At 47.8% G+C, this 25557-nt stretch overlaps 1 protein-coding gene across 1 annotated transcript; it reads right to left on the bottom strand.

Moving 5' to 3' along the window:
* Nucleotides 1-16599: 16599 nt before the first annotated feature.
* Nucleotides 16600-23508, bottom strand: srxn1 (sulfiredoxin 1 homolog (S. cerevisiae)). The gene is made up of 2 exons (XM_038803687.1): nt 23165-23508; nt 16600-17112 (listed from the first exon to the last, which is right to left on the bottom strand). The coding sequence occupies exons 1-2, from the start codon at nt 23420-23422 to the stop codon at nt 16903-16905; spliced, it is 468 nt and encodes a 155-aa protein (XP_038659615.1). The 5' UTR covers nt 23423-23508; the 3' UTR covers nt 16600-16902.
* Between the last annotated feature and the right edge of the window lie 2049 nt (nt 23509-25557).

Genomic DNA, 25557 nt, shown 5'->3' with positions numbered 1-25557 from the left:
ACTGTCAGGCTGTGCATTCCAGATCATAACAATTCCTGCATAAAATCTTTTTCCTCTGTTTCTTCTGCGAAATATCTATTGTGTCCTCTGGTCACCAATCTGCCTGCCACAGGAAACATTTTTTTTCTGATTTACTGTATCAAAACTCTTCTAGTTTCGACCAACCTCTATTAAATCTCCTCTTAGCTTTTGTTACTTGAGGGAGAACAAACCCAGTTTCTCTCGAATTGAAGTTCCTGATCCCTGGTAACATTCCATTAAAACTGTTCTTCCTATCTATCCCTGGCTACGTTCACCCATGAATAAGGAGTGTAGGAGAGATGACAAAGCTATTGGCCTAAGGAGAGGATGGAGCACAGCCCTGGTCACACAAATGCCCCGTAACTTCCGATTATCGACAGAAGTCACGGGACGCTGATTCTGAGATAGGAAGAAAATGTTCCTGCCTTCAGAAATCGCGGAGAAGCTTCCTTTTCCAGAGGCAGCCTCGGGCAGCCCGCGCAGGCTCCAGCGCGGTGCAGGAGGAGCCAGGTTGGGAACTCCCAGTGAGGGCAGGCATTTAAACTGCAGATTTATACTGAAGACAACAGGCAACATGTTTAACAAGTGTTTTAAACGTATGTAGAAGTTTTTTTAAAAACTTCCAATTAAGGAGCAATTTAGCGTGGTCAGTCCATCTAATCTGCACATCTTTGGGCTTTGGGGTGAAACCCACGCAGACACGGGGAGAATGTGCAAGCTCCACATGGACAGTGACTCGGGGCCAGGAAGGAACCCGGATCCTCGGTGCCGTGAGGCAGCAGTGCTAACCATTGTGCCACCGTGCCGCCTATGTAGAAGTTTTTTTTAACAGTTTGTTTTTTGCTCTTTTATCATAGATCATAGAATTTACAGTGCAGAAGGAGGCCATTCGGCCCATCGAGTCTGCACCGGCTCCTGGAAAGAGCACCCTACCCAAAGTTAACACCTCCACATTATCCCCATAACCCAGTAACCCCACCCAGCACTTAGGGCAATTTTGGACACTAAGGGCAATTTATCATGTCCAATCCACCTAACCTGCACATCTTTGGACTGTGGGAGGAAACCGGAGCACCCGGAGGAAACCCACGCACACACAGGGAGGATGATTTATACAGGCATTATTGTTATTTGTTCTTTTAAAGTAATTTTAATTACTTTTTTTATGATTATAGATGATTATTTATAAGTGAACATGTTTTGTAATTTGTGGTAAATCTGTGAAATTTTAAATCTGTACTATATAAAACTGAATTATATAACTTTATGTTTGGCATGCTTAAAGTTGTTTGTACATTTTAAATTAGATTATGGTCGTTATGCGTTAAGGTTTTAAAAGCTCCTCATGGCTTTTTGCTGTCACTGTCCTTGTAACATCCGATTTATTTAACTAGTGTTTATTGAATCATAGAATCACTCCAGTGCAGAAGAAAATCATTCAGCCCATCGACTCTGTACCTAGCTCCGGGAGAGCACCCTCCACAGGCCAATGCTCCCCCCTATCTCCGTAACTCCACCTTACCTGTGGTCACTAAGGGGCAATTTAGCAAGGCTGACCCCACTTAACGTTTGCACCTTTGGACTGTGGCAGGAAACCAAAGCAGCCGGTGGAAATGGCAGTGGCACGACGGCACAGTGGTTAGCACTGCTGCCTCGCAGCATCAGGAACCCCGGTTCAATTCCGGCCAGGGTGACTGTGTGGAGTTTGTCTGATCTCCCCGTATCTGGGGTTAGGGCAGTGCAGTGAGCCTAGCTAGGTTGCTCTTTCAGGCGGTTGGTGCAGACTCAATGGGCTGAATGGCCTCCTCCTGAACTGTTGGACTTCTGTGGTTTTGTTCTTTGGTTCTGGAAAACTCACGCAGACACGGGGTGAATGTGCAAACACACAGTCACCCAAGGTCCTAATTGAACACGGGTCCCTGGTGTTGCGATGCAGCAGTGCTAACCAATGTGCCACTGCGTTACCCGTGTTAAATATGTTTCTGCCTTGTTTACTTCAATTATCTTATTCATTTATATTTATCTCATGATCAAATGTTGTTTTTTAATGTTTCAGAAGCTTGTGAAGTTTAATGAAAAACATTTATTAATAAATACTAAACATTTAACTTAACATTTAACTTTATCGGCTGAACAATTACATTAAATTACTTCTATTTATGCAAATTTCCTGCAATAAAATATATTTTCTCACTTAAACACAACGGTCAATTAAATATATTTTCCACATGAACACAATGGTTCTGTCTATTTGTAAAGAGGCGGGAAGGGGTGCAAGCGGAAGGAATGGGGGGTGGGAAGAGGGGGGAGGGAAAGTGTTGACATATCAATTGTTAATTTTACAGGCTCAATGTCTGAAAGCAGCAGTTGCCAGGCGATCTCGAATTGTGTCACCTGAAGCCTGGGCTTGCACACCTTCCCCAGGAGGTAGGCCTGCATCAGGCTCCAGATTACCTTCCTCCAGCCCAATCATTTCTGGTGGCAGTACACCTTCCGGGTGAATGCTCAGTCCGTGCTGAGTGGCAAAGTTGGGCAATGCACAACACACTGTAACATTCTTTGAGACTATCCCTGGTGTATACTGTAACATTCCCCTGACCTGTCCAGACATCGAAAACATGATTTTAAAACACCAATTGTCGTCTCCACTACCTGATGTGTTGCTACATTCTCACGGTTGTATCATTCCTGTGCTTCATTGTTGGTCCTCCGGAATGGTGTCATAAGCCATGTTCTCATTGGGTAGCCCTCATCGCCCAGTAACCACCCTGTAATTCCTGATGGTGTTGGCATGGACCGGTGTAACATTGAGCTTTCAAGGATAAACGAGTCAAGGGCACTTCCCCGGTTGTTTGCATTTCCAGTGAGGATCCTCATTTGTGCATCACACACTATCAACGCATGGAACCCCTTCCTGTTGGTCAATGAAACAGCTTCATTTCTTGGCGCCTTCAATGCAATATGTTCCATCGACAGCCCCGATTACTATTGGGAAACCAGCAATCCTGTAGAATGAGATGGACCTTTTTTTCATCGTCACAGAGGATGTGTTAAAGATAATAAGCTCCGAAGCTTTACGATAAATTGCATTCATTACCTGGTTAATGCAGGTCCCAGCAGCATTCTGTGAAATGTTATATATGTCACTAATGTGCCAAATATAACAGGGACAAGGAACCTGGGTCCCTGGTGCTGTAAGGCAGCAATGCCTCCATGCCACCCTTTAACGTTATACCTCTTGTTAAATAATGGGGGAGAGGGATAGATTCAGCAGCCAAAACCAGTCAACTTAACATCAGTGCTGGGGAAACATTTAGAGACAACGATATAAAGCAAAACTAATTGTTAAGGGCAGAGCATTTTTGACTAATTTGATCAAGTTTTTTGAAGATGTGCTGAAAAGGTTTGATGAGAATAATGCAGTTGATGTTTATTTTGGGCTGGATTCTTCGTAGCCCGAAGCCGAAATCGGATTGGGGATCGGATGGAGAATGGCGTCCGACGCCGGAATTGGGGCAGGCGCGGTTTGACACCGGTCCGCGATGCTCTGCCCCCTCCAAATCGACATCATCGGGATGCGCGCAGTCGCAACATCTTTGGTGCGTCATCAGATGCTCCGCCCCCGATGGGCCACGTTCCCGGCGGCGCGGGCCACGTATGGTCGGAGCGGTCGGGAACCTGGCGTGCTGGCTGTGGACAGTGTCCAGTGCCGTCACACCCTTCCGTGCTGCTGGCTGGGGGACGTCTGATAGGTCTGGGGGTGTGGTGGGGGGTGGTTAAGGTTCCAGCACGGCAGGGCTATGTTTCCCGGCACGGCCGCTGCAAGCCGCCATCTCTGCGCATGCGCGGACCGGGACCCAGCGATTCTCCGGCCGTTTTCCGCACGATCCACGGCATTTCAAGCGGCTCCAGTGCGAGCCTCTCACTGGTACGGGAATCGGTGAGGAATTCACAATGATTTTCCCGTCGCGAAACTCCCACGGATTCTCCGTTCGCGCCGACATGTAGCTTCAGGAACAGAGAATTCCTCCCCTCGACTTTCAAAAGGTGTTTGACAAAGTGAAACATAATAGGCTTGTTAGCAAAATTAGAGTGTCGGTGGTCGTTCTGGTACCAGGGAACACCTGGAAGTTCCCCTCCAAGTTGTGACTTGGAAACATTCCTTCATTGTCACTGGGTCAAAATCCTGGAACTCCCTTCCTAACAGCACTGTAGGTGTACCTACATCGCATGCACTTCAGCGGCTCAAGAAGGTGGCTTACCACCACCTGCTCAAGGCAACTTAGTGATAGGCAGTGCTGGCCCAGCCAGTGCCACCCACATCCCACGAATGAATAAAATAAAACTTATTGGGTATGTTCAAAGCACAGGTCGCTAGATTTCTAGATAACAATGACATCAAGGGAAAAGGGGACAATATGGGAAGATGGAAATGTGATAGAAGTTCGGGCATGGTCTAGTTGAACGGTGGAGAAGTTTCGAGGGGCCGAATGATCTACTCTTGCTCCGATGTTGCTAAATTTGGCTAATGGACAGGAAGTAGAGTAGTGGTTAGATTTCAAACTGGAGGGGGGTATGGAGATGTGTTCCCTCTGTCACTGTTCTTTTTGATATACATTAACGACCTGGTCTTGGGTATAAAAGCAATCAATTCAAAGTTTGCAGACGAAAGTCTGAAATGTAGTAAACACTAAAATGGATACTAACAATGTTCAGGTGGATACAGACAGGTGGTGAAATGGGCAGACATGGTGGTGTTTCTCTTCCCGCGCCTAATGGTGTCCAAGGCAGCCTTTCATCTGTTCCCATAGCGAGGTTATTCCTGGAAGAGGTCGCTAGTCACAAGTAGAGCATTGTGTCCAGTTCTGGTTAACATACTGTAGTTAGCTTCATGGTGCAATTAGAGAAGTTGGAGTTGTTCTCCTTGGGTCTGATAAGAGCGAGGGGCGATCTGATCGGGGTGTACAAGATTGTGACAAGTTTAGATAAGGCAAACAACAAAATCTTGTTCCCGTTAGTTGGCAGTATGAACATAGAATTCCTACAGTGCAGAAGGAGGCCATTCGGCCCATTGAGTTTGCAATGACCCTCTGAAAGAGCATCCTACCAAGGCCCACTCCCCCGCCCTATCTCGGTAACCCCACCTAACCTGCACATCTTTGAACACTGAGGGGCAATTTAATGTGGCCAATCCACCTAACCTGCGCGTCTTTGGACTGTGGGATGAAACTGGAGCACCCGGAGGAAACCCACCCAGACACGGGGAGAACATGCAGACTCCACACAGACAGTCAACCAAAGCCGGAATTGAACCTGAGACCCTGACGAAATAACCTGCCCATTTTGCTGACGTACATTTCGGACTGTGAGCCTGTCGTTTGCCCAAGGAGAACTGAAAGAGCCCCATAGCTTTCCAAGCAGACGCCTATTTTCTTCCATATAATATCTGTAAATGTGAGGTAGCAGTATGCATAGATTTAAAATGTAGGCAGAAGATGCAGGGGGGGGGTGTGAGGGTGAATTTTATTACACAGCAAGAGGTAATGACCTGGAACTCACTGCCCTTGAGGCTACTGGAAGCAGAGATGATGGATTATTTCCAAAGGGAATTGGATGGACAGGTGAGGGAAATAGACGTGCAGGTGGATGTGGATAGAGCCGGGCAATAGGATTGGCCGGCTTGCTCAATCGAGAGCCCGCATGAGTTTGATGGGGTGAATGGCTTCCTTCTCTGCGATAGTGACTTTATGATGCTGAGCAGTTAATGTGCAGCTTGGTGTAGCTTTGAGAATTGCCAGGCCTGGATTAGTTGGGACAGTGGGACGTTCTGAGTGTTCCTGAGTTAAGGAGACAAAAAACAATGGGTGGGATTCTCCGTTTTAGCGGCAGAGTGTTGATGCCCTCATAAACGCCGGAGCGTTTTACGGCGGCGTCACCTGGCCGCTAGGAGCAGCGATCCCCCAACCCACAGGGTGCCAGCACGGCACTGGGGCGCTTCGCGCACCTCCAGCAGCGATATAGGGGCCAGCACGGCCGGTGCAGGTCCACGCATGCGCGTGGGTTTCCTTCTCCCCACAGGGACCCAGCGTGGAGGAACATAGGCCCCCTCCGGAATTAGCCGATTGGTTGCCCCCGATCACCGGCCTGGACACCGTTGAGGCCTCACCCCGGAGTCGATCCCTCTCCCCCCCCCACCAAGACGGCCCCCGCAGCCAGAACGCGGAGGTCCCGCCGGGTAGGATCACACGCGAATGATGCCGACGGGACTCGGCCGAACTCGGCGGGCACTCGGCCCGTCGTGTGCGGAGAATCGTCGGGGGAGACGCGTTGAGTGGCCCCTGACCAGCTACCGCACCGCCGCCTTCTCCGGTCGCCGGAGAATCAGCTGCCCAGCATCGGAGCGGCGTCGTGTGGTCTGCGCCCCCCCCCCCCCCCCCCCCCCCCCACCGATTCTCTGACCCGCTGCGGGATCGGAGAATCCCGCCCAACATTCCCAATCTCGGTCACTTTCCATGAGACCATTGAAGATTCCTGTCAAACTGAAAGGAAAAAAGTGTGGAATAGCATGATGTGCAGGCTAGGTAGATTGGCCATGATCAGTGCGTGGGGGTTACAGGGATGAGGCGGGAGAGTGGGCCTTGGTAGGGTGCTCTTTCGGAGGGTCGATGCAGATTCGATGGGACGAATTACCTCCTTCTGTATGAAGTTGGACAGTTGAAACCCTAGGAACGAGATTTGCTTCTCAGGAACCCGCTTGGTCTGAAACCTAGAAGCACTTTTTAATGTTTTTGTCAATGCCAGATTAACCTCTGCTGCAGGTCAGCCACTGGCTTCTTGTTTGCTTCTGTGTTTTCCATGTCCTTCCTGCCCAGGACACCCAATTCGCACAACGTTCGAAACATGCAGCCACACCCGCTTGTTAAGTTCCACTTATCCCCTGGTGACATGCTGCGGTCCATTCCGATTTCTGCTGTGCTCATTAAACGCCGAGGGCCCATTGTTGCGCACTGGGAGGTTCACAACTTTTCCTTTTAATAATAGAACGTTCGAAAATAACCTGCCCATTTTGCTGACGTACATTTCGGACTGCGAGCCTGTCATTTGCCCAAGGAGAACTGAAAGAGCCCCATAGCTTTCCAAGCAGACGCCTATTTTCTTCCATATAACATCTGTAAATGTGATTTTCCGTCCAACTGTAGCAAACTCACTTCCTGTTCAGCAAGGAACCTGTTTTTCAGAAAATTCCACTCATTTCTCAGGAATCCAGGATATATAGACTTTTCTGTGCTATGATTTTGTGCCTGTTTTAACATTTTTCCAAAACGTGAACTGCCTCTTTTTTTTTAAAGCAACTGATATTATTAACCCTCTTATCACAGCAGAACCTTATAATCAGGGCCAGGGCTGAGTTGTCCAAGGGGGCACCAACCCATCTCGCTGCAATCACATCTCATGCATCGATCTTCATCCTCAATACCAAATCTTAAGACCAGCTTTCAGCCTATTAAAAACATTTTGTTTTAAGTCAAAAAGCGACTTGATCTCACAGGGATTGGAGCAAAGAGGAAGAAGGAATTTGAGTTTATATAGCAACCTGTTACGTCCTTCGTGATGTCCCAACGCATTTTGTAGCTGATGAAGATTCTGCAAGAACTAACCAGGTGGTCAGTGATCAGATCTTCTGCTTTTGGTGGCGTTGGTTGAGGGGTCGATTATTGTTCAGTTTCACATCTCATTCAGAGGTTAACATCTCTTCGCTACTGCTCCAAGAGGTCAAGCTCCACACCATATTCTCAAACCTCTGCGGAGTAGAGGCTTGAACCCGTAAACTAACTCAAGATGCAGGAATGAGCCAAGGCCAACGAGATGAAAATAATAATAAAGATTTCAGAAGATAAAAGGTACAAGTTTATCTTGAAACTTGCTGAGTCGCAGGAATCAGGAAGGTCGCAGGTTTGACTCTGACTTGGTGCTGGTGGGCAGTTTTGGTGGATTGGCCGTGCTAAATTGCCCCTTTGAGTCAGGTGGGGTTGCGGACTTGTGGGAATAGGGCGGGGAATGGGCATAGATAGGGTGCTCTTTCAGAGGGTTGGTGCAGACTCGATGGGCTGAAAGGCCTCCGTCTGCATAATGGGGATTCTACGAAAGTTGGTTTGCGTCCCGCTAGGGAAGATGGCAATATAAACGGATTTAATGAGTTTAATGAGAAGCATAATATTGTCCAGCATCAACCTCTGTAACACCATCCAACAACTCATGCTGAGAATGTGCCTGCAGTGGGTGGGGACAGGGATAAACAGGTTTAATGCACTGACACTACCTAGATAAAACTTGCCAAAGGTATCACGGGATGTCTGGTTCTGGGCATAATGACTTAAAGAAAAATAATACATCCTAGTTAATGATATAAACATTTCATTATGTAATATAATCATAAAGTTGTGGCAAAATCTTTACTGGCACGCTAACATTCCTCTGCTCACAACACCTTAATTTGGATAGCCATCGTGCTTAGATAGAATGGATTTCTTAAAATGAATACAGGAGAACTTTTTAGATCAATATGTAGAGGACCCAACACGGGACGGCTCAGTGCTGGACCTAATTCTGGGGAATGAAGTTGGACTGGTGGTTGAGGTGGTGGTGGGGGAGCATTTTAGTGATAGTGATCACTACATGGTACAATTTAAGCTTGTTATGGACAAAGAAATAGACAAGTTGCAAAAAAAAAAAAAGTTTTGGATTGGGGGAAGTGGATTTCAGTAAAATAAGGCAGGATCTGGCCATGGTAGACTGGGAACTGCTACTTGTGGAGACATCTACAGAAGAGTACTGGGGAGAGGAGGGGCATTCAAAAAGGAAACGGGGGCGGGATTCTCTGACACCCCCCCTCCCCCCACCCCCCGGCTGGGTCGGAGAATCGCTGTGGGGTGGCGTGAATCCCGCCCCCGCTGGCCGCCGAATTCTCCAGCACTGGAGATTCAGCGGGGGTGGGAATCACGCCGCGCCGGTCGGCGGACGCTCACAGCGGCCCCCCCCGGCGATTCTCCAGCCCACAATGCGCCGAAGTCCCACTGGTTCTTTGCCAGTCCCACCAGCGTAAATTAGACGAGGTCCCTCACCGGTGGGACCTGGTGGTGCGGGCGGGCTCCGGGGTCCTGGGGGGGGGGGGGGGCGATTTGGCCCCGGGGGTTGCCTCCACGGTGGCCTAGCCCACGATCGGGGCCCACCAATCCACGGGCGGGTCCGTGCCGTGGGGGCACTCTTTTCCTACCCACTGGCCATGTAAGCCTGCACGATAGCCGACGCGTAGGCGAACCCCCCCCGCCCCTGCGCGGGATGACGTCAGCAGCCGCTGATGCTCCCGCGCATGCGCGGACCCGTGCAGGCCAGCGGAGTCCCTTCGGCCCGGCTGGCGTGGCGCCAAAGGCCTTCCACGCCGGCCGGCGGGGCCCAAACCTCTCCAGCGCTGGCCTAGTCTCTGAAGGTGCGTGGGATTCCGCACCTTTGGGGCAGGCCGACGCCGGAGTGGTTCACGCCACTCCGTCCCGCCGGGACCCCCGCCCCGCCGGGTACGGGAGAATCCCGCCCGGAATGTATAGGCCTAACTTGTGCCCTCTCGGGTGATAGGAAGGAGTAAAAAGCCCAGACAGCCACTGGTGACCAGAAGTATTCAGGATATGATGAGAAGATAAAGAGAGGCCTTTAGCAGGTACAAGGGGAGCAAATCATTGGAGGCGTTAGTGGGGTACAGAAAGTGTAGGATAGAGCTTAAGAAAGCAATTAGGAGATCAAAGAGAGGATTTGAAAAAGCTTTGGCTGGTAAAAGTAGGAAAAATCCCAAGATATTCTATAAGTATATCAATGGGAAGAGGATAACGAGGATAACTTGGCCCATTATGGACCAAGGGGCAATCTGTGGGTGAAGCCAGAGGCCATTGGTAGGGTGTTGAACAAATACTTCACATCTGTCTTCACCTAAGGGAACGAGGAGGTAGGTAAGGAACTCAGGGAGAGAGACTGTTCAGCAAATCGACATAGGGAGTGACAAGGTATTGGAGGTGTTGGCAGGCTTAAAAGTGGACAAATATCCAGGTCCGGATGAATTGTGTCCCATGCGCAGGGGGAGGTGAGGGAGGAGATTGCAGGGGCTCTGACCCAAATTTTTAATTCCTCTCTGAACATGGGGGAGGTGTCAGAGGACTGGAGAACAGCTAATGTGGTCCCACTATTTAAGAAGGGTTGCAGAGATAAGCCAAAGAACGACAGATCAGTGAGTCTCATGTCAGTGGTATTGGAGAAAATTCTGACGGTTTGATCAGGAATAGGCAGCATGGCTTTGTCAGAGGGAGGTCATGTCTGACAAATTTGATTGAATTTTTTGAGGCGGAGACCAGTTGTGTAGATGAGGGTAGAGCAGTTGATGTAGTTTATATGGATTTCAGGAAAGCTTTTGAAAAGGTCCCACATGGGAGACCTATAAAGAAAGCAAATGCACGTGGGAAACAGGGTAATTTGATAAAGTGGATTCGAAATTGGCTTAGCTGTAGGAGACACAGGGTGATGACAGACGGCTGATTTAATGACTGGAAGCCATTGTCCAGTGGCGCACCACAGGGATCTGTGCTGGGGCCCCTATTATTCTTCATTTATCTGAATGACATAAATGACTATGTGGGGGGGTAGGATCTGTAAGTTTGTGGATGACACAAAGATTGGCCGGGTGGTTAACAGTGAGATTGAGTGTCTTGGATTACAGGAAGATAGAGATGGGATGGTCAAATGGTCAGAAAAGTAGCAGATAGAATTTAAGCCTGACAAAATAAAGACAAAATACACTGGGAAGTTCTGAGGAAGAAAGAGACCTTGGTTTATTTGTCCAGAGATCTCTGAAGGTGGAAGGGAAGGTTAATAGGGTGGTGAAAAAGGCATATGGGACACTTTCCTTCATCAATCAAGGCATAGATTGCAAAAGAAGGAAGGCCATAACGGAGTGGATTTGTTTTATTGTCATGTGTACCGAGGTACAGTGAAAAGTATTGTTCTGCATTCATTCCATACATGAAAAAAACAAGAGGGCAAACATGAATCCACAATGTAAATACATAGACACAGGCATCAGGTGAAACATGCAGGAGTGCAGTATTACTCAGTAGAGAAGATGTTTGAAGAGATCAGATCAGTCCATACGAGAGTCATTCAGGAGTCTGGTGACAGCAGGTAAGATGCTGCTTTTGAATCTGTTAGTGCGTATTCTCAGACTTTTGTATCTCCTGCCCAATGGAAGAGGATGGGAGGGGTCTTTGATTCTGCTGCCCCCTTTCCCAAGGCAGCTGGAGGTGTAGACAGTCAATGGATGGGAGGCAGGTTTGTGTGATGGACTGGGCTGTGTTCAGGACTCTCTGTAGTTTCTTATGGTCTTGGGCCGATAGTTGCCATACCAGGCCGTGATGCAGCCCGATAGGATGCTTTCTATGGTGCACCTGTAAAGTTTGGTGAGAGGTTTGGTAAAGTCAATGTGGACATGCCGAATTTCCTTAGTTTCCTGAGGAAATATAGGTGCTGTTGTGCTTTCTTGATCGTAGTGTTGACGTGGTTGTATCAGGACAGATTTTTGGTGATGTGTACACTGAGGAATTTGAAGCTATCAATCATCTCCACCTTGGTCCCATTGATGCTGACGGGGGTGTGTACAGTACTTTGCTTCCTGAAGTCAATGACCAGCTCTTCAGTTTTGCTGACATTGAGGGAGAGATTGTTGTCGTCACACCACTCCACTAGGTTCTCCCTCTCCCTCCTGTATTCTGACTCATCGTTGTTTGGGATCCGACCCACTACGGTCATGTCATCAGCAAACTTGTAGATAATAATACCAATCGCTTATTGTTACAAATTGGCATCAATTAAGTTACTGTGAAAAGCCCCTAGTCACCACATTCCGGCGCCTGTTCAGGGACGCTGGTACGAGAATTGAATGCGCGCTGCTGGAATTGTTCTGCATTACAAGTCAGCTGTTTAGCCCACGGTGCTAAACCAGTGGAGTTGGAGACAAATTTTGCCACGCAGTCATGTGTGTACAGGGAGTATAGTAGGGGGCTAAGTATGCAGCCTTGTGGGGCCCCGGTATTGAGGACTATTGTGGAGGAGATGTTGTTGTTTATTCTTACTGATTGTGGTCTATGGGTCAGGAAGTCGAGGATCCAGTTCAGCGGGAGGAGCCAAGTCCTAGGTTTTAGAGTTTTGATATGAGCTTGGCTGGGATTATGGTTTGAAGGCGGAGCCGCAATCAATGAATAGAAGCCTGACGTCAGAGCCCTTGTTGTCGAGATACTCCAGGGATGAGTGCAGGGCCAGGGAGATGGCGTCTGCCAAGGAACGATTGTGGCGATATGTGAATTGCAGTGGATCATGGCATTCTGGGAGTATGGTGTTGATGTGGAGTTGTATAGAACTTTGGAGAGGCCACAGCTGGAGTACGGTGTGCAATTGTGGTCGCTACATTACAGGAAGGATGTGATTACGCTGGAGGGGGTGCAGAGGAGATTCGCCAGGATGTTGCCTGGGATGGAACATTTAAGTTATGAAGAGAGGTTGGATAGGCTGGGGTTGTTTTCACTGGAGCAGCGAAGACTGAGGGGCGACCTGATTGGGGTGTACAAGACTATGAGTGGCATGGACAGGGTGGACAGGGAGCAGCTGTTCCCCTTAGTTGAAGGGTCAGTTACGAGGGGGGCACAAGTTCAAGGAGGGGTACAGGAGGTTTAGGTGGGATCCGAGGGTAAACCCAGAGGGTGGTGACGGTCTGGAATGCACTGCCTGGGAGGGTGGTAGAGACGGGCCGTCTCACATCCTTTAAAAGGTACCTGGATGAGCACTTGGCCCATCACAACATTCAAGGCTGTGGGCCAAGAACTGGCAAATGGGGATTAGGTAGGCAGGCCAGGTGTTTTTCATATGTCAGTTCAGACATAATGGGCCGATCTCTTCACCTGGCGGAGCAGGTTCGATGGGCCGAATGGTCCACTCCTGCTTCTGCACTGCATTATTCTGTGATTCTGAAACTGAGGTTTGCATCCCTGGAAACTGATGCCTCTGCAAGGATTTGATACAGTTCATTAAAGTTCTGATGGGGTTTGATATGACAGATAAGGAGATCTTTTTTGTGTGTTAGGGAGATTAGAAATAGGACTTCTAAATCTAAGACATTCACTGATAAATCTAATGAGGAATTGAACAGAAGCTCCTTTCCCCGGAGAGTAGTTAGGATATGGAACTTGCTACCACAGGAGTGGCAGCGGTAACTAGTGTAGATGCATTTAAGGCAGAGCTCAATAAATACACGAGGGAGAAAGGAATAGAAAGTTATGCTTAAAACATTAGCAAGAGGAAGCTTATGGAGCATAAACATTGATGATGCACCTGAGAACGAGAGGTGATCTCATTGACGAGTACAAGATTCTGAAGGGGTTTGTTACGGTGAGCGCTGAGAGATTGGTTCCGTTGGTCGGAGAATCTAGAACACAGGGGTTCAGGATAAGGAGCCGATCAGTGAGGGCTGAGATGTGGAGAAATGTCTTCACTCAACAGGTTGTGAATCTTTCGAATTCTTTGTCCCAGAGGTTTCTGGGTGTTCCATCGTTGAATATATTTTATGCTGAGATAGACAGATTTGTGGTCTCCCAGGGAATTATGGGATATGGGAAGCGGGTGGGAAAATTGAGTGGAACATCAAGATGATATTGAATGGCGGAGCAGGTTCGATGGGCTGAATAGTCCACTCCTGCTTCTATTTCTCAGGTTCTTGTGTGAAACAAAATAACATCTTCAAAGAGAGATAAGAGGCGAGATTCTCCGTTGCCCGACGCCAATATCGTAATCGACGATCGGGCAGAAAATGGGCTCTGACGTTCAAATCGAGGCTGCGTCGGTTTGACGCCGGTCAGCCATGATCCACCCCCATGGAAGTGGCATGATCACATTGCACGCCGTTGCGACGACATTGGCGCATCATCAGAAGGAGCTCCCGCGATGCTCCATTACCGATGGGCTGTGTTCCTGACCGCGCGGTTAACGTGTGGTCTCAGCGGTCGGGAGCCCGGCGTGGCAGCTGCGGACTGTGTCCAGCGCCACCACACTTGGCCGGGATCCGTGCCGCTGGCCGGGGGAGCATCCACGAGGGCTGGGCGTACTGGGGGGGGGGGGGGGGTGGCCAGTGGATTCGCAGATGGTGGGCCGGGTCCACGAAAGGCCGGTGACATGTTGTACGGCACGAACGTTGCTGCAGGCCGTCGCCGTGCGCATGCATGGCCAGGGACCCGGCCTTTCTCTGCCCATTTTCGGCGCAGGAGCCGGGAGTTTCACCCAGCGGCGTTGCTAGCCCCTCATCGGTCCTGGAATCGGTGAGGTTCCGTCGCTGATTTTGGCGGCATAGAACGCCCGCAAATTCTCTGTTTCAGCCGGCACTTAGCTGCTGAAACGGAGAATCCAGCCCAGATTTCCTAAATTATTTTAGAGTGGCATAGGCCATAATATTGGGTATGTTTGTGGGCAATATTTGCATCTTAATGCACAAAGCAGAGAATTTGGATCTTCCAGTCCAAATTCTGGTTGCAGGGTGAGATCGTTGACCCTCTATTAAGATAACTATTGAATAAACCTACTTTACTGAGAAAAACACAACATGCTGGAAATACTCAGCTGGTCGAATAACACCTGTGGAGAGAGAAACAGAGTTAACATTCAGAAATGCCATCTCACCAGTGTTTCGCATTATCAGAGAATGTAGCCGATTCTGGTATTTAAAGCCACTTTTGGATCCCAAGAAAATGTGCCTACATCTTGAACCTTTTGACACTTGTCTGAGTCTTTCCTCACCTCATAAAGTCTTCCTCAGGTATTTGAGCCTCAGCACGTTTTGGTACTTACAAATTTCTGCTTTGAAACTGCTGCTGAACCTATTGGTATGCCACACTGCCCTCCAGTGGTACTTGTGACAATGGGCATTTGGGTGAGGAAACCGACACCATTTATATCAGCACCTTTACGGTGGTGAAACTTTCCCAAGCACCCAACAGAAACATTGATCATATGAAATTTGACACTGAACGGCATGAGGGTGGGTATCTGAGGGGCGGTGAACCACAGCTTGTTCAAAGAGGAAGGTTTTAAAGAGCGCCTTTTAATGGAGAAGAGAGAGGTAGAGACACAGAGAGGTTTAGGGAAGGAATTCTGAACTTTACAATCTAGGCGTAGCTGCCAAATCTGGTAGGATTCCTCGCAAAGGCACACCTTTTAGCCAGGATTTGTGTGATGCTTTGTGTTCTGTGCAGCTGGCTCGGTTTGCGATAGTGAGTTGGCTAAGTCACGATTAGGGGATATACCAGAGAGAAGCCAGAATGGTCAGGAAAGTTTGAACAGGGAATTGAGAGGCGAATAAACAAAGTAACACGATCAGTGCAGAAAGATGTGGTGGGAAAGGAGGAAAGTGTGTGACAAAATGGGCATACCGAACAATGACACAGACAATGTATAACTATATCACACCTTTAACATAATAAAATCTCCCAGCACGGTAGGATGGTGGTTACCATAAATGCTTCACAGCTCCAGGGTCCCAGGTTCGATTCCCGGCTGGGTCACTGTCTGTGCGGAGTCTGCACGTCCTCCCCGTGTGTGCGTGGGTTTCCTCCGGGTGCTCCGGTTTCCTCCCACAGTCCAAAGATGTGCGGGTTAGGTGGATTGGCCATGCTAAATTGCCCGTAGTGTCCTAAAAAGTAATGTTAAGGGGGGGCTGTTGGGTTACGGGTATAGGGTGGATACGTGGGTTTGAGTAGGGTGACCATTGCTCGGCACAACACCGAGGGCCGAAGGGCCTGTTCTGTGCTGTACTGTTCTATGAGTGTCACAAAAACATAAAACACAGAGGTGCACAAGCAGATGTTAGCTTGAATATTAGGTTTTAAGGAGTGTCTCAGAGAGGAAAAGCGATCGGCACGGCAGCACAGTGGTTAGCACTGTTGCTTCACAGCACCAGGGACCCAGGTTCAATTCCCGGCTTGAGTCATTGTCTGTGCGGAGTCTGCATGTTCTCCCCCTGGGTTTCCTCCGGGTGCTCCGGTTTCCTCCCACAGGTTCTAAAACACGAGCCTGCTAGGTGAATTGGACATTCTGAATTCTCCCTCTGTGTACCTGAACAGGCGCCGGAATGTGGCGACGAGGGGATTTTCACAGTAACTTCATTGCAGCCTACTTGTGACACTAATAAAGATTATTATAGAAGTGTAAGGAGGGTATTCCAGATTTTGAGGGCCAGGGCAACTGAATACGTGGCCACCAATAGTCCAATAATTAAAATCAGGGATGCCTAAGATGCCAGAATTAGAGGAGGGCAGATAACGCAAAGATATTACAGGACTTGCAGAGATAGGGAGAGGTGCGGCCATGGAAAGATTTGAAAACAAGGATGCAAATTTAAAAAATAAGATGCTGCATAATTGACTGGGACCCACTGTAATAAAGCCAGTGAGCACAGGGGTGAGGGGGGGAACGGGACTTGATGTGAGGGAAGACACAGGCAGCCACAGGTTAATATTTATTAAGTACAGACACTCCACATATTGCTCAACACCACATTTCTGTACTTTCAGGCAGAAAAATTAATTCCGACAAAGATATAAAAACAGACGTTTTGTAAAGTACCTCTCTCCGGTACTTAGAATGGGCATGAAATAATTCATCATTTCAAATCTTCATCGACTTCAATATATACATAAACACACACACACACACACAGGAAATGGAGATAGAAAAAAATAAATGCTCCCGTTAATAGACAGAGAACAAAAAGAGACATTTGTGTCAGTCAGGGTGACCGCTCTTCAATCACTGAAGCTCGGGAGTTGATGATCCTAAGTACAGTCGAAGATCTGTAATGGTGGACTTCATAATCTTTCCAGGAATGGTTTCCATGTTCAGCCTCTGGTAGGCCGCATATCGATGGCACCCACCGAATGAATAGAAATAGTCCCCACCTTGACGACCTTTGATCCAGAGGACATCTATTGGAGGCACATTGTGCACTTTGTTCCTGTCCTGTGGAAGAAAGAGATCATCGTAGTGTTTGTTTTCACCAGGGAACAGAGAACAACATCAACCAGTCCGAGTGCAGGAAAAATATCCCAATGTGGAAGAGGATCACACTTTGGAGCAACAAGGCACAATATATATATATATATGGAAGACTTGCCTTCATTGGATGGGGCATCGAGTATAAAAACTGGCAAGTCATTCTGCAGTTGTACAGAACCTTGGTACGGCCGCACTTGGAATATTGCGCATAATTCTGGTCACCATACTACAGAAGGATGTGGAGGCTTTGGAGTGCGTGCAGAGGAGGTTTACTAGGATGTTGCCTGGTCTGGAGGGCGTTAGCTGTGCGGAGAGGCTGAATAGACTCAAACTGTTTCCATTACAACGATGGAGGTTGCGGGGTGACCTGATAGAGGTCTACAAGATTATGAGGGGCATGGATAGAGTGGATGGGCAGGCACTCTTTCCCAGGGTGGAGGGGTCAATCACCAGGGGACGTAGGTTTAAGGTCCATGGGGCAAAATTTAGAGGAGATGTGCGAGGCAGGTTTTTTTTTACACAGAGGGTGGTGTAATTATATATTAACGGCGTTCAAAAGGCATCTCGACAAATAATGGATAGGATGGGTATAGAGGGATAGGGGCTGTTTAGCACTGAGCTAAATCGCTGGCTTTGAAAGCAGACCAAGCAGGCCAGCAGCAAGGTTCGATTCCCATAACAGCCTCCCCGAACAGGCGCCGGAATGTGGCGACTAGGGGCTTTTCACAGTAACTTCATTTGAAGCCTACTCGTGACAATAAGCAATTTTCATTTCATTTCATTTCACAAGGAAGTGCTGAGTGTTTGGCCAAAGGTGTGTCATGACCGGTACAGGCTGAGAAGGCCGAAGGGCCTGATCCTGTGCTCTTTGTTCTTTATTACCGGCTCTCTATCTACCGTTCTTCAATATGGTGCTGGGTTCAAGATCTCCGATGGATGATCACAGAACTGGGGAGGGGTGAGGAAGGAAGGGAGATGGAAAATTAAAGTCGATCTCACACACAAGAAAATAAATTCAATCGAAATAATTAGGGGAATGATTGGCCTCAGACTTGATGTACGTGTCTGGCCCTTGATCACTAAACGGCTCTTGGAGAAACAGTTCAAGAAAGACCAAGATTGGAACTGATAAAATGGATGAAGTTGTCACCCATGCAGTGCATTCTGGGTAGGATGCCGCCATTATTGACAAGCCTTGACCAAAGAGGCATGCCTATGTGAGGTTGCCAACCCTCTAGGATTGTCCTGGAGTCTCCAGGAATTGTTGAATAATCTCCTGAACACTGTTGTGAGTAATACCAAAGTAATATAGAAATATGGGGTGGGGCAGCTGGGAGCAGGAGGTCATGTCACTTGACCTTCGGGAATATGTCCAGTCAGGATTGGTAACTTTATATATGGACCCCAATAGTCTAGCTGTTCACAGTCAATAATCATCCTGAGAACATTTCCACGGGGAAGGGAAAATATTAGCAGGAATTTTGCTTAATTTTCTCCTCCCTATCCCAAGGACTCTGAGGTGTGCCATTAGTTGACTTGTGTCAACAAAGGCGCACAAGACCAAGGTTCAGCATAGGGGCCTAGCTGCTTTTACAGCTACTCTGTGAGTCATTCGAATAAGGTGGGTACCTTTCACCACCAGGCAATGGGCCCTGCTGGAAAAACGATGCTAATGTGGAGGTTCGCTGAGTAAATGATCGATCTTGGCTGCCATGGACCAAGAGCCCAGCAACACTTACAGCCTCCTCACAGCCCAAGATGGCCACTTGTGAAAGAAACCAGAGAGCCTCCAGCACCAAACAGGAGTCACAGGATTTAGGACATGATGGAAATGTGGCGAAAAAGTTAAATATTTTGAGTAAAGTATTTTGAGTTATTTACAACATTAGAATAGGCTGTTCAATCCAAACGGTCCATGCTGCTGTTAATGTTGCATATTCTGCTATCCCTTTCTCCCTTATTCACTCTCCGGCGTCCCCTTAAATCCAACTCTGCTATTCCCCTCTGTGAGGAGGCGAGTTCACATTATTGATTATGTTTCTCCTGAATCCCCTATTGGGTTTATTAGTGACCATCTTATACTTAAGGCCCCTCGTTCTGGTCCCTCGCACAAGTGGAAACATTTGTTTTATGCCGAGCCAATCAAAGCCTTTCTTAATCTTAAAGGCATCGTATCAGCTCGCCCCCTTGGCAATGTTCCCTCTAAGCTGCACAACTGTACAGTAGCTCAGATGTTCCTGCAGAAACCGCGCACAAGTTAACCCATTTAGGTTATCGCGCCCGTATAGCTGTGCAAAAAAATAAATAAAGCGGCCAGCAGCACAATTCAATTGCACTCTACAAATATTGCCTCCCTGTCTTCTCTGCTCCAAAGATAGGTGCTGCAGCCTGCTCAATCTTTCCTGACTGGTTTAAACTTCCAGTTCTGGAATAATTCCAAGTCAATAATTTTTGCTCCTTTTCCAATGCCTTCAGGTCCTTCCTACGATATGGAATCCAGACCTGTTCACAGTGCTACAAGTGTGGCCTGATCAAGGCTCCATACATGTTTAACATAACAAATGTTCTGGGATAGCTCATTGGGAAACTCACAGAATGCTCACTGCCTCCTTCTCAAAGGGCAATTAATGGATGAGCAGCAAAGGCTGATCTTGCCAGCGATGCTCACGTCCCACAAAAGAATAGAATAAGATGGTCAAACTGGCAATCTGGGAGTTTGGAGACAGAGTTGTCCACTCACTCTGCCTGGGTTCATTCCAAAAACTCTGCAATCTAGTTTGGCACAACTTCCCGACAATAATAAGCACAGCTTGTCCAGGGCCCTCCTGCAACAGGACACTTCTTTCTCCCATTGACATTCCCTCATTATCAACGTTCTGTGGGATTACCATTGGCCAGAGGGAGTGGGGACGTCGACTGGAGACTGTGCCACAAATGTCATTCAATGGTTAAAAATGCTGAGTTGGGGAACTGGGGAGGACAGTCACTGCAAAATAAATGGGATTCGGGTACAGGATATGCAAAGTGCTGCAATCTGGTTAAACCTTGGGGATAAACACCTTTAAACTCTTAGTACAATGAACAGTGGTAGTTAAAATGCCAAATAGATTCTTCAAATGTGTAGCTTAAGGGATATAACACAAATCCAGGAAATTGATAGTTAGCTTGTACAAAGCACTGACTCACCCCACCTTGAACATTGTTTACAATTCTGGACATCGCATCACAGGGGGGATATCCTGGCATTGGGCAGAATACAAAGAAGGACAAGCAAAGCAGACAAATGGGATTGGATGCCTGAGCTATGAAGAAAGACCAGGAATATTTACATTGGAATAAGGCAATTTAAGAGAGGACCTCATCAAGATATTCGGTGCCTTGAAGTGAAACTGAGAACCGAGTTCAACTTAAAAGAAAAACTCTCGACAGGATTCAAGCTTAAAAGGAAAAGATAACTATACATTTGAACGTGTAACTGAGATGGCAACACATGGGGCAGCTCAGAGAGTGAGGCAGTTCAGTCTCTGGTCAATGGCAACACCCAGAATGTTGGTAGTGGGAGATTCCCCGATGAGAATGGTATTGAATGTCAATGGGTGTAAAAAAAGGTATTAGTGTAACATTACTGTGATATTAAGTGAAATACATTTCCATTGAGGAAGAAAGTAAAGAAAACATATTTATTCACCAGATTGGTAACTTGGCGACGTTTCATTAATACAATTAGAAATGAGGTTACTACAAAAAAAAATGAACATTCTTTCGGAGTGTCAATCTACCGCCCACGAGTAGCCCAGTTAGTGTCCTGGGATCCAAAAGTTCCAACTTAATTTCTGGAGCCTCCTCGAAGGCCTGAAACTGATCACAATGAGTGGAAACTCCGACTAGTGATTAATACGAACTGGGCGTGTGGCCAGTTTTGTGGGCAAGACCTTCTTCTGATGCAATGTCTTAAAAACAAATGTAAAAGATTGTAGAAATGCGAGTAGCGCTGTACGCAATTTGCACTTAAAAATCCTGAACTTTTGGGATCGGTTATCCTGAATTCTGACAACGTTTCCTCCCCCCAACATAAAAAAAGCGAAGAGTGCAATAAAACGAAAACTCCAGGAGATCCTTCAGAATCTGAGGACATCACAAAGCATGTCTGTGACCTTTCAATAGGACAGCTTCCCTCCTAAAGTTTAGCATGCCCCCCCCCGCCCCGCCCCCCCCCCCCCCCCCCCCCCTCCGCCCACCACCACCAACTCTTCTTCAAGTAGCGTAGTGGAATGTCTGACAGCAATCGAGAATTGAGAAACAGGGTTAATGTTTCGAGTCCAATGTGACTCAATATACGATGAATCATACTGGAGTCAAAAGGTTAACTTCCTTTCTCTGTCCACAGATGTTGCCCGACGTGCTGCCCCCACAGCATTTTCATTTTATTTCAGATCTCCACCAGCCTCAGTATTTTGCTTTTATATCAAAGATCCTAAGTCTTGAAGAGTAATATTTCATCCCAAAGGATCAAAAGCGTATTCCTTGATTTTAGCAGCAGGACAAACCAATAAAAACTTGGGAAATGCCGAGTACTGGTCTGACCTGGTTCTGAATTTACAGCCTTTTCTCTTTCTGAAATCTTGCTGGGCCGGATTCTCCGTTTCTGAGTCTGAGTGCTGACGCCAATGGAGAATTTGTGGACCTTCACATCAGAAGAATCGGAGCCACACCCGCGCCGATTCTGCTACCGGTGAGGGGCTAGTACCGGCGACGCCCACCTTCAAAACCCACGGAAAACAGTGCGGGAATCTCTGGGTCCGTGATGGATGCTTGCAGGACTGACTAGCTGCAGCCGCGCTTAACCAATACCCCCCCCCCCCCCCCCCCCCCCCCACACACACATACACACGCACATTGAAAGGGGCGGAAAAGAGTTGTACTGGAGCGCCCATACAGCTGATGGGTTGGCAGGGGCCAGAGGGCATCCAGAGGGGTGTCCCAGGGGGTCACCTATACGACCCAGGGCACCAGGTTTACAGAGGGCTGCAGCGGCATGCGCAGCTGCATGGCTGCCATGCCAGCTGCGATAATGGTGATGCATATCCGTCCACCCCGACTCCACAGCCCACTCCCTGGCCACTCTCTGCTAACCTAAGTGTGATTACTCTGTCTGACTGAACCAGACTAGCTCCTAGCCACCTGCTGTATGTATTATGGACTCACTCTGTAGATGTCCCCAGTGGAAAGTGCCTCCTGCCTTTTATAGTGGGAAATCACCCCCAAGTGTTCTGCCTGCTGATTGGTTATGTCCTGTTCTCTGTGTTCATTAGCTGCCTGTCTGTATCTCATTGTGTGCATGTCTGCATATCATGACATTCGGAAGGATGAATCCTGAGGTTATATCATTTGATGTGTAGCTAGAATTTGTCATCTAAGTGTGTTTGGACGCAGAAGCGCCTGAGAGCAGACAAGGGAGTCAATGAATCCGAGTTTTTAATATAAATCTGAGTTGCTCCCCCCCCCCCCCCCCCCCCCCCCAACCTCATGGTGCAAACTGTGGTTTGCCTCAGCTCCATAATTGAAAATTCTTTAGCTTCTGATCCAACTGACCCGTCACTTCCCTCACCCGGAAGATATTGAAGGAGGAAACCCCAACATTGTCAATATCACAAGTGATCCATGTCGACAATAAAAGGTAAGGCTAGAAATCATTTCCGTGACTGTCACCCCCCCCCCCCCCCCCCCCCCCACACACACACACACACTGATTTATCCAAACTAGAGAATCAAAATAATGATGAAGTCTCGATTTTAAAATTGTAATTTCAAATGTTGCAACTTTAAATTTTCAGGAGGTTTTGGACAATAAACCAAACTCAGTAAAAAGATTCTCAAAGATTGTCAAAAGGCAATGAAATTCAACTGGGAGTGTACTTTTTAAAATCGTTCCTGTAGTCGGCAGCAGCGTATATTGATTAAAAGCTGACATCGATCCCACTCATTTGGGTAACATGAAATGTTCCAGATGTTCTACCTTTATGCTCTCCATTAAGCTCCTCACTTTGTCCTCGTCCAGCTCAGGCGGGAAGGGTCTGATGATGATTCTCATGGGCACATTGTGAGTCTCTGGGGGGCTTTCGGAGTGCATGCTCTGCAATCCCTCATCCTGAACGCCAGCGCTTTGGGAATGGTTGGGACGCTGCATGTCCCCCCTTAAATGTCTCAAAGTGTCAGGAAGATCACAAAGTAGCGAAGGGCGGCGGGACAGTCGGTGCCGGATACAATGTAACATCTCCAGGATGTTCACCAAGCGCCGAGACACAATTGTATCGTTTCCCAGTCGATACAGAACCAGGACTGACTCATTCACAAACTCCGGGGAGGGAAGGGATCAGGAAGTACCCACTCCACCCTGCTTAACACACACCGAGTGGGGAAGGATTCCAGTCAAATTCAGGGGACACCGAGATCTACCGTTCAACACTGATTTTGTTTTTAAACTAAATTAATAATTAGTGGCTCCAGTTACAAAATGAATATTACCCCCCCCCCCTCCCCCCCCCCATTGCAGGGTAGTTTTATTTTGGGCTTTCATTTTTGCGATGTCATCGTGAATAAGACAAATGGTGATTCACTACAGTGTGATTAAAATAATTGCAGGAATTTGCATTGAAACGTAATTGTAGGGTATAGGTTAGAATATAGTGAAGATCAGCTAGCCTGCTTTCTCCCCATCTACACCTGTGACTCTCCGGGTCCACTCCCTCACTTTAACAGTGTCCTGTTGCCTGGTTTTAACCATCTCTGCTCTATTAGAGCGTCCAACCCATTTTAAATATCCACTTCGCCCAACTGACTCTGACCTTTAGCCTGGTGACAGTGGCGAGGTACAGTTCCAATTAAATGTAATGTCTGCTCCAGGGCGGCAGGATGACACAGTGGTTAGCACTGCAGCCAGTGCCAGGGACCCGGGTTTGATTCTGGCCTTGGGTGACTGTGTGGAGTTTGCCCGTTGTCCTCATGTCTCCAGGGGGATATGGATGGGCTGGTCAGACGGGCTGATCAGTGGCAAATGGAATTCAATCTGGATAAGTGTGAGGTGATGCATTTGGGCAGGACCAACAAGGCAAGGGGAATACATGATAAACGGCAGGACCCTGGGAGGCACCGAGGGTCAGAGGGATCTTGGTGTGAATGTACACCGGTCCCTTCAGGTAGCCGAGCAGGTGGATACAGTGGCTAAGAAGGCATATGGTGTACTTGACTTTATTAGCTGTGGCATAGAGTTTAAGAGCAGGGAGGTTATGCTGGAACTGTATAAAACATTGGTTAGGCCACAGATAGAGTGTCGTGTGCAGTTCTGGAATCCACATTATAGGAGGGATGTGATAGCACTGGAAAGGGTGCAGAGGAGATTCACCAGGATGCTGCCTGGGCTGGGGAGTTTAATTATGAAATGAAATGAAAATCGCTTATTGTCACGAGTAGGCTTCAATGAAGTTACTGTGAAAAGCCCCTAGTCGCCACATTCCGGCGCCTGTCCGGGGAGGCTGGTACGGGAATCGAACCGTGCTGCTGGCCTGCTTGGTCTGCTTTAAAAGCCAGCGATTTAGCTCAGTGAGCTAAACCAGCCCCTGAAGAGAGATTAGATAGACTTGGATTGTTTTCATTGGAGCAGAGGAGACTGAGGGAGGACAAGATTGAGATGTATAAAATTATGATGGGCATAGATAGAGTAGGCAGGAAGAAACTTTTCCTCTTGGTGGAGGGGGTCAATGACCAGGGGGCAGAGATTTAAGGCAAGGGGCAGGAGGTTTAGAGGGGATGTGAGGAAAAACCTTTTCACCCAGAGGGTGGTGGGAGTCTGGAACTCGCTGCTTGAAAGGGTGGTGGAGACAGAGACCCTCATACCATTTAAGAAGTATTTAGATGTACACTCGTGATCCCAGGATAGACACGGCTATGGGCAAAGTGCTGGGAAATGGGATTAGAATGGTCAGGTGGTTGTTTTTGACCTGCACAGATGTGATGGGCCGAAGGGCCTTTTTGTACTGTATGATCCTATGACTATGATATCCAGGGTTCACTGGATTTGTTGGTCCCATCCTTTTGCTTGACTGGAACATGTTGGCCCTGCACTCTCCCAATTTCCTTCTTGAACGCGTTCCTCTTTTGTTCCTTTAACCCCACTTCACGTGCTTGAAACTTATAACTTCTCCCAGTCCCGATGAAAACTCATTGATCTGAAACATTAATCCTGTTCCTCTTGTTGCCAATCGGCACCGGAGTCACCAATAATGTTGCTCTTTTTAATGAGTGGAATACTATCCCACCAATCAGCACCAATAATGTTGTCAAATCAACTAGATATGACAGTTATTAATGATAATGTTGCTTTTCAGAGTCGCCAGGTACCAAATGATACCA

The sequence above is a fragment of the Scyliorhinus canicula genome, chromosome 7 (genome assembly GCF_902713615.1).
Source record: "Scyliorhinus canicula chromosome 7, sScyCan1.1, whole genome shotgun sequence".
NCBI lineage: Eukaryota > Metazoa > Chordata > Chondrichthyes > Carcharhiniformes > Scyliorhinidae > Scyliorhinus > Scyliorhinus canicula.
This window is presented reverse-complemented; position numbering and strand designations above follow the sequence as displayed.

Coding starts and splice junctions, on each gene's coding strand:
- srxn1 (XM_038803687.1), bottom strand. CDS start 23,422: ATGTTACATTGTATCCGGCACCGACTGTCCCGCCGCCCTTCGCTACTT. Junction 17,113..23,164: donor GCTTAATGGAGAGCATAAAG/GTAGAACATCTG, acceptor TTTCTTCCACAG/GACAGGAACAAAGTGCACAA.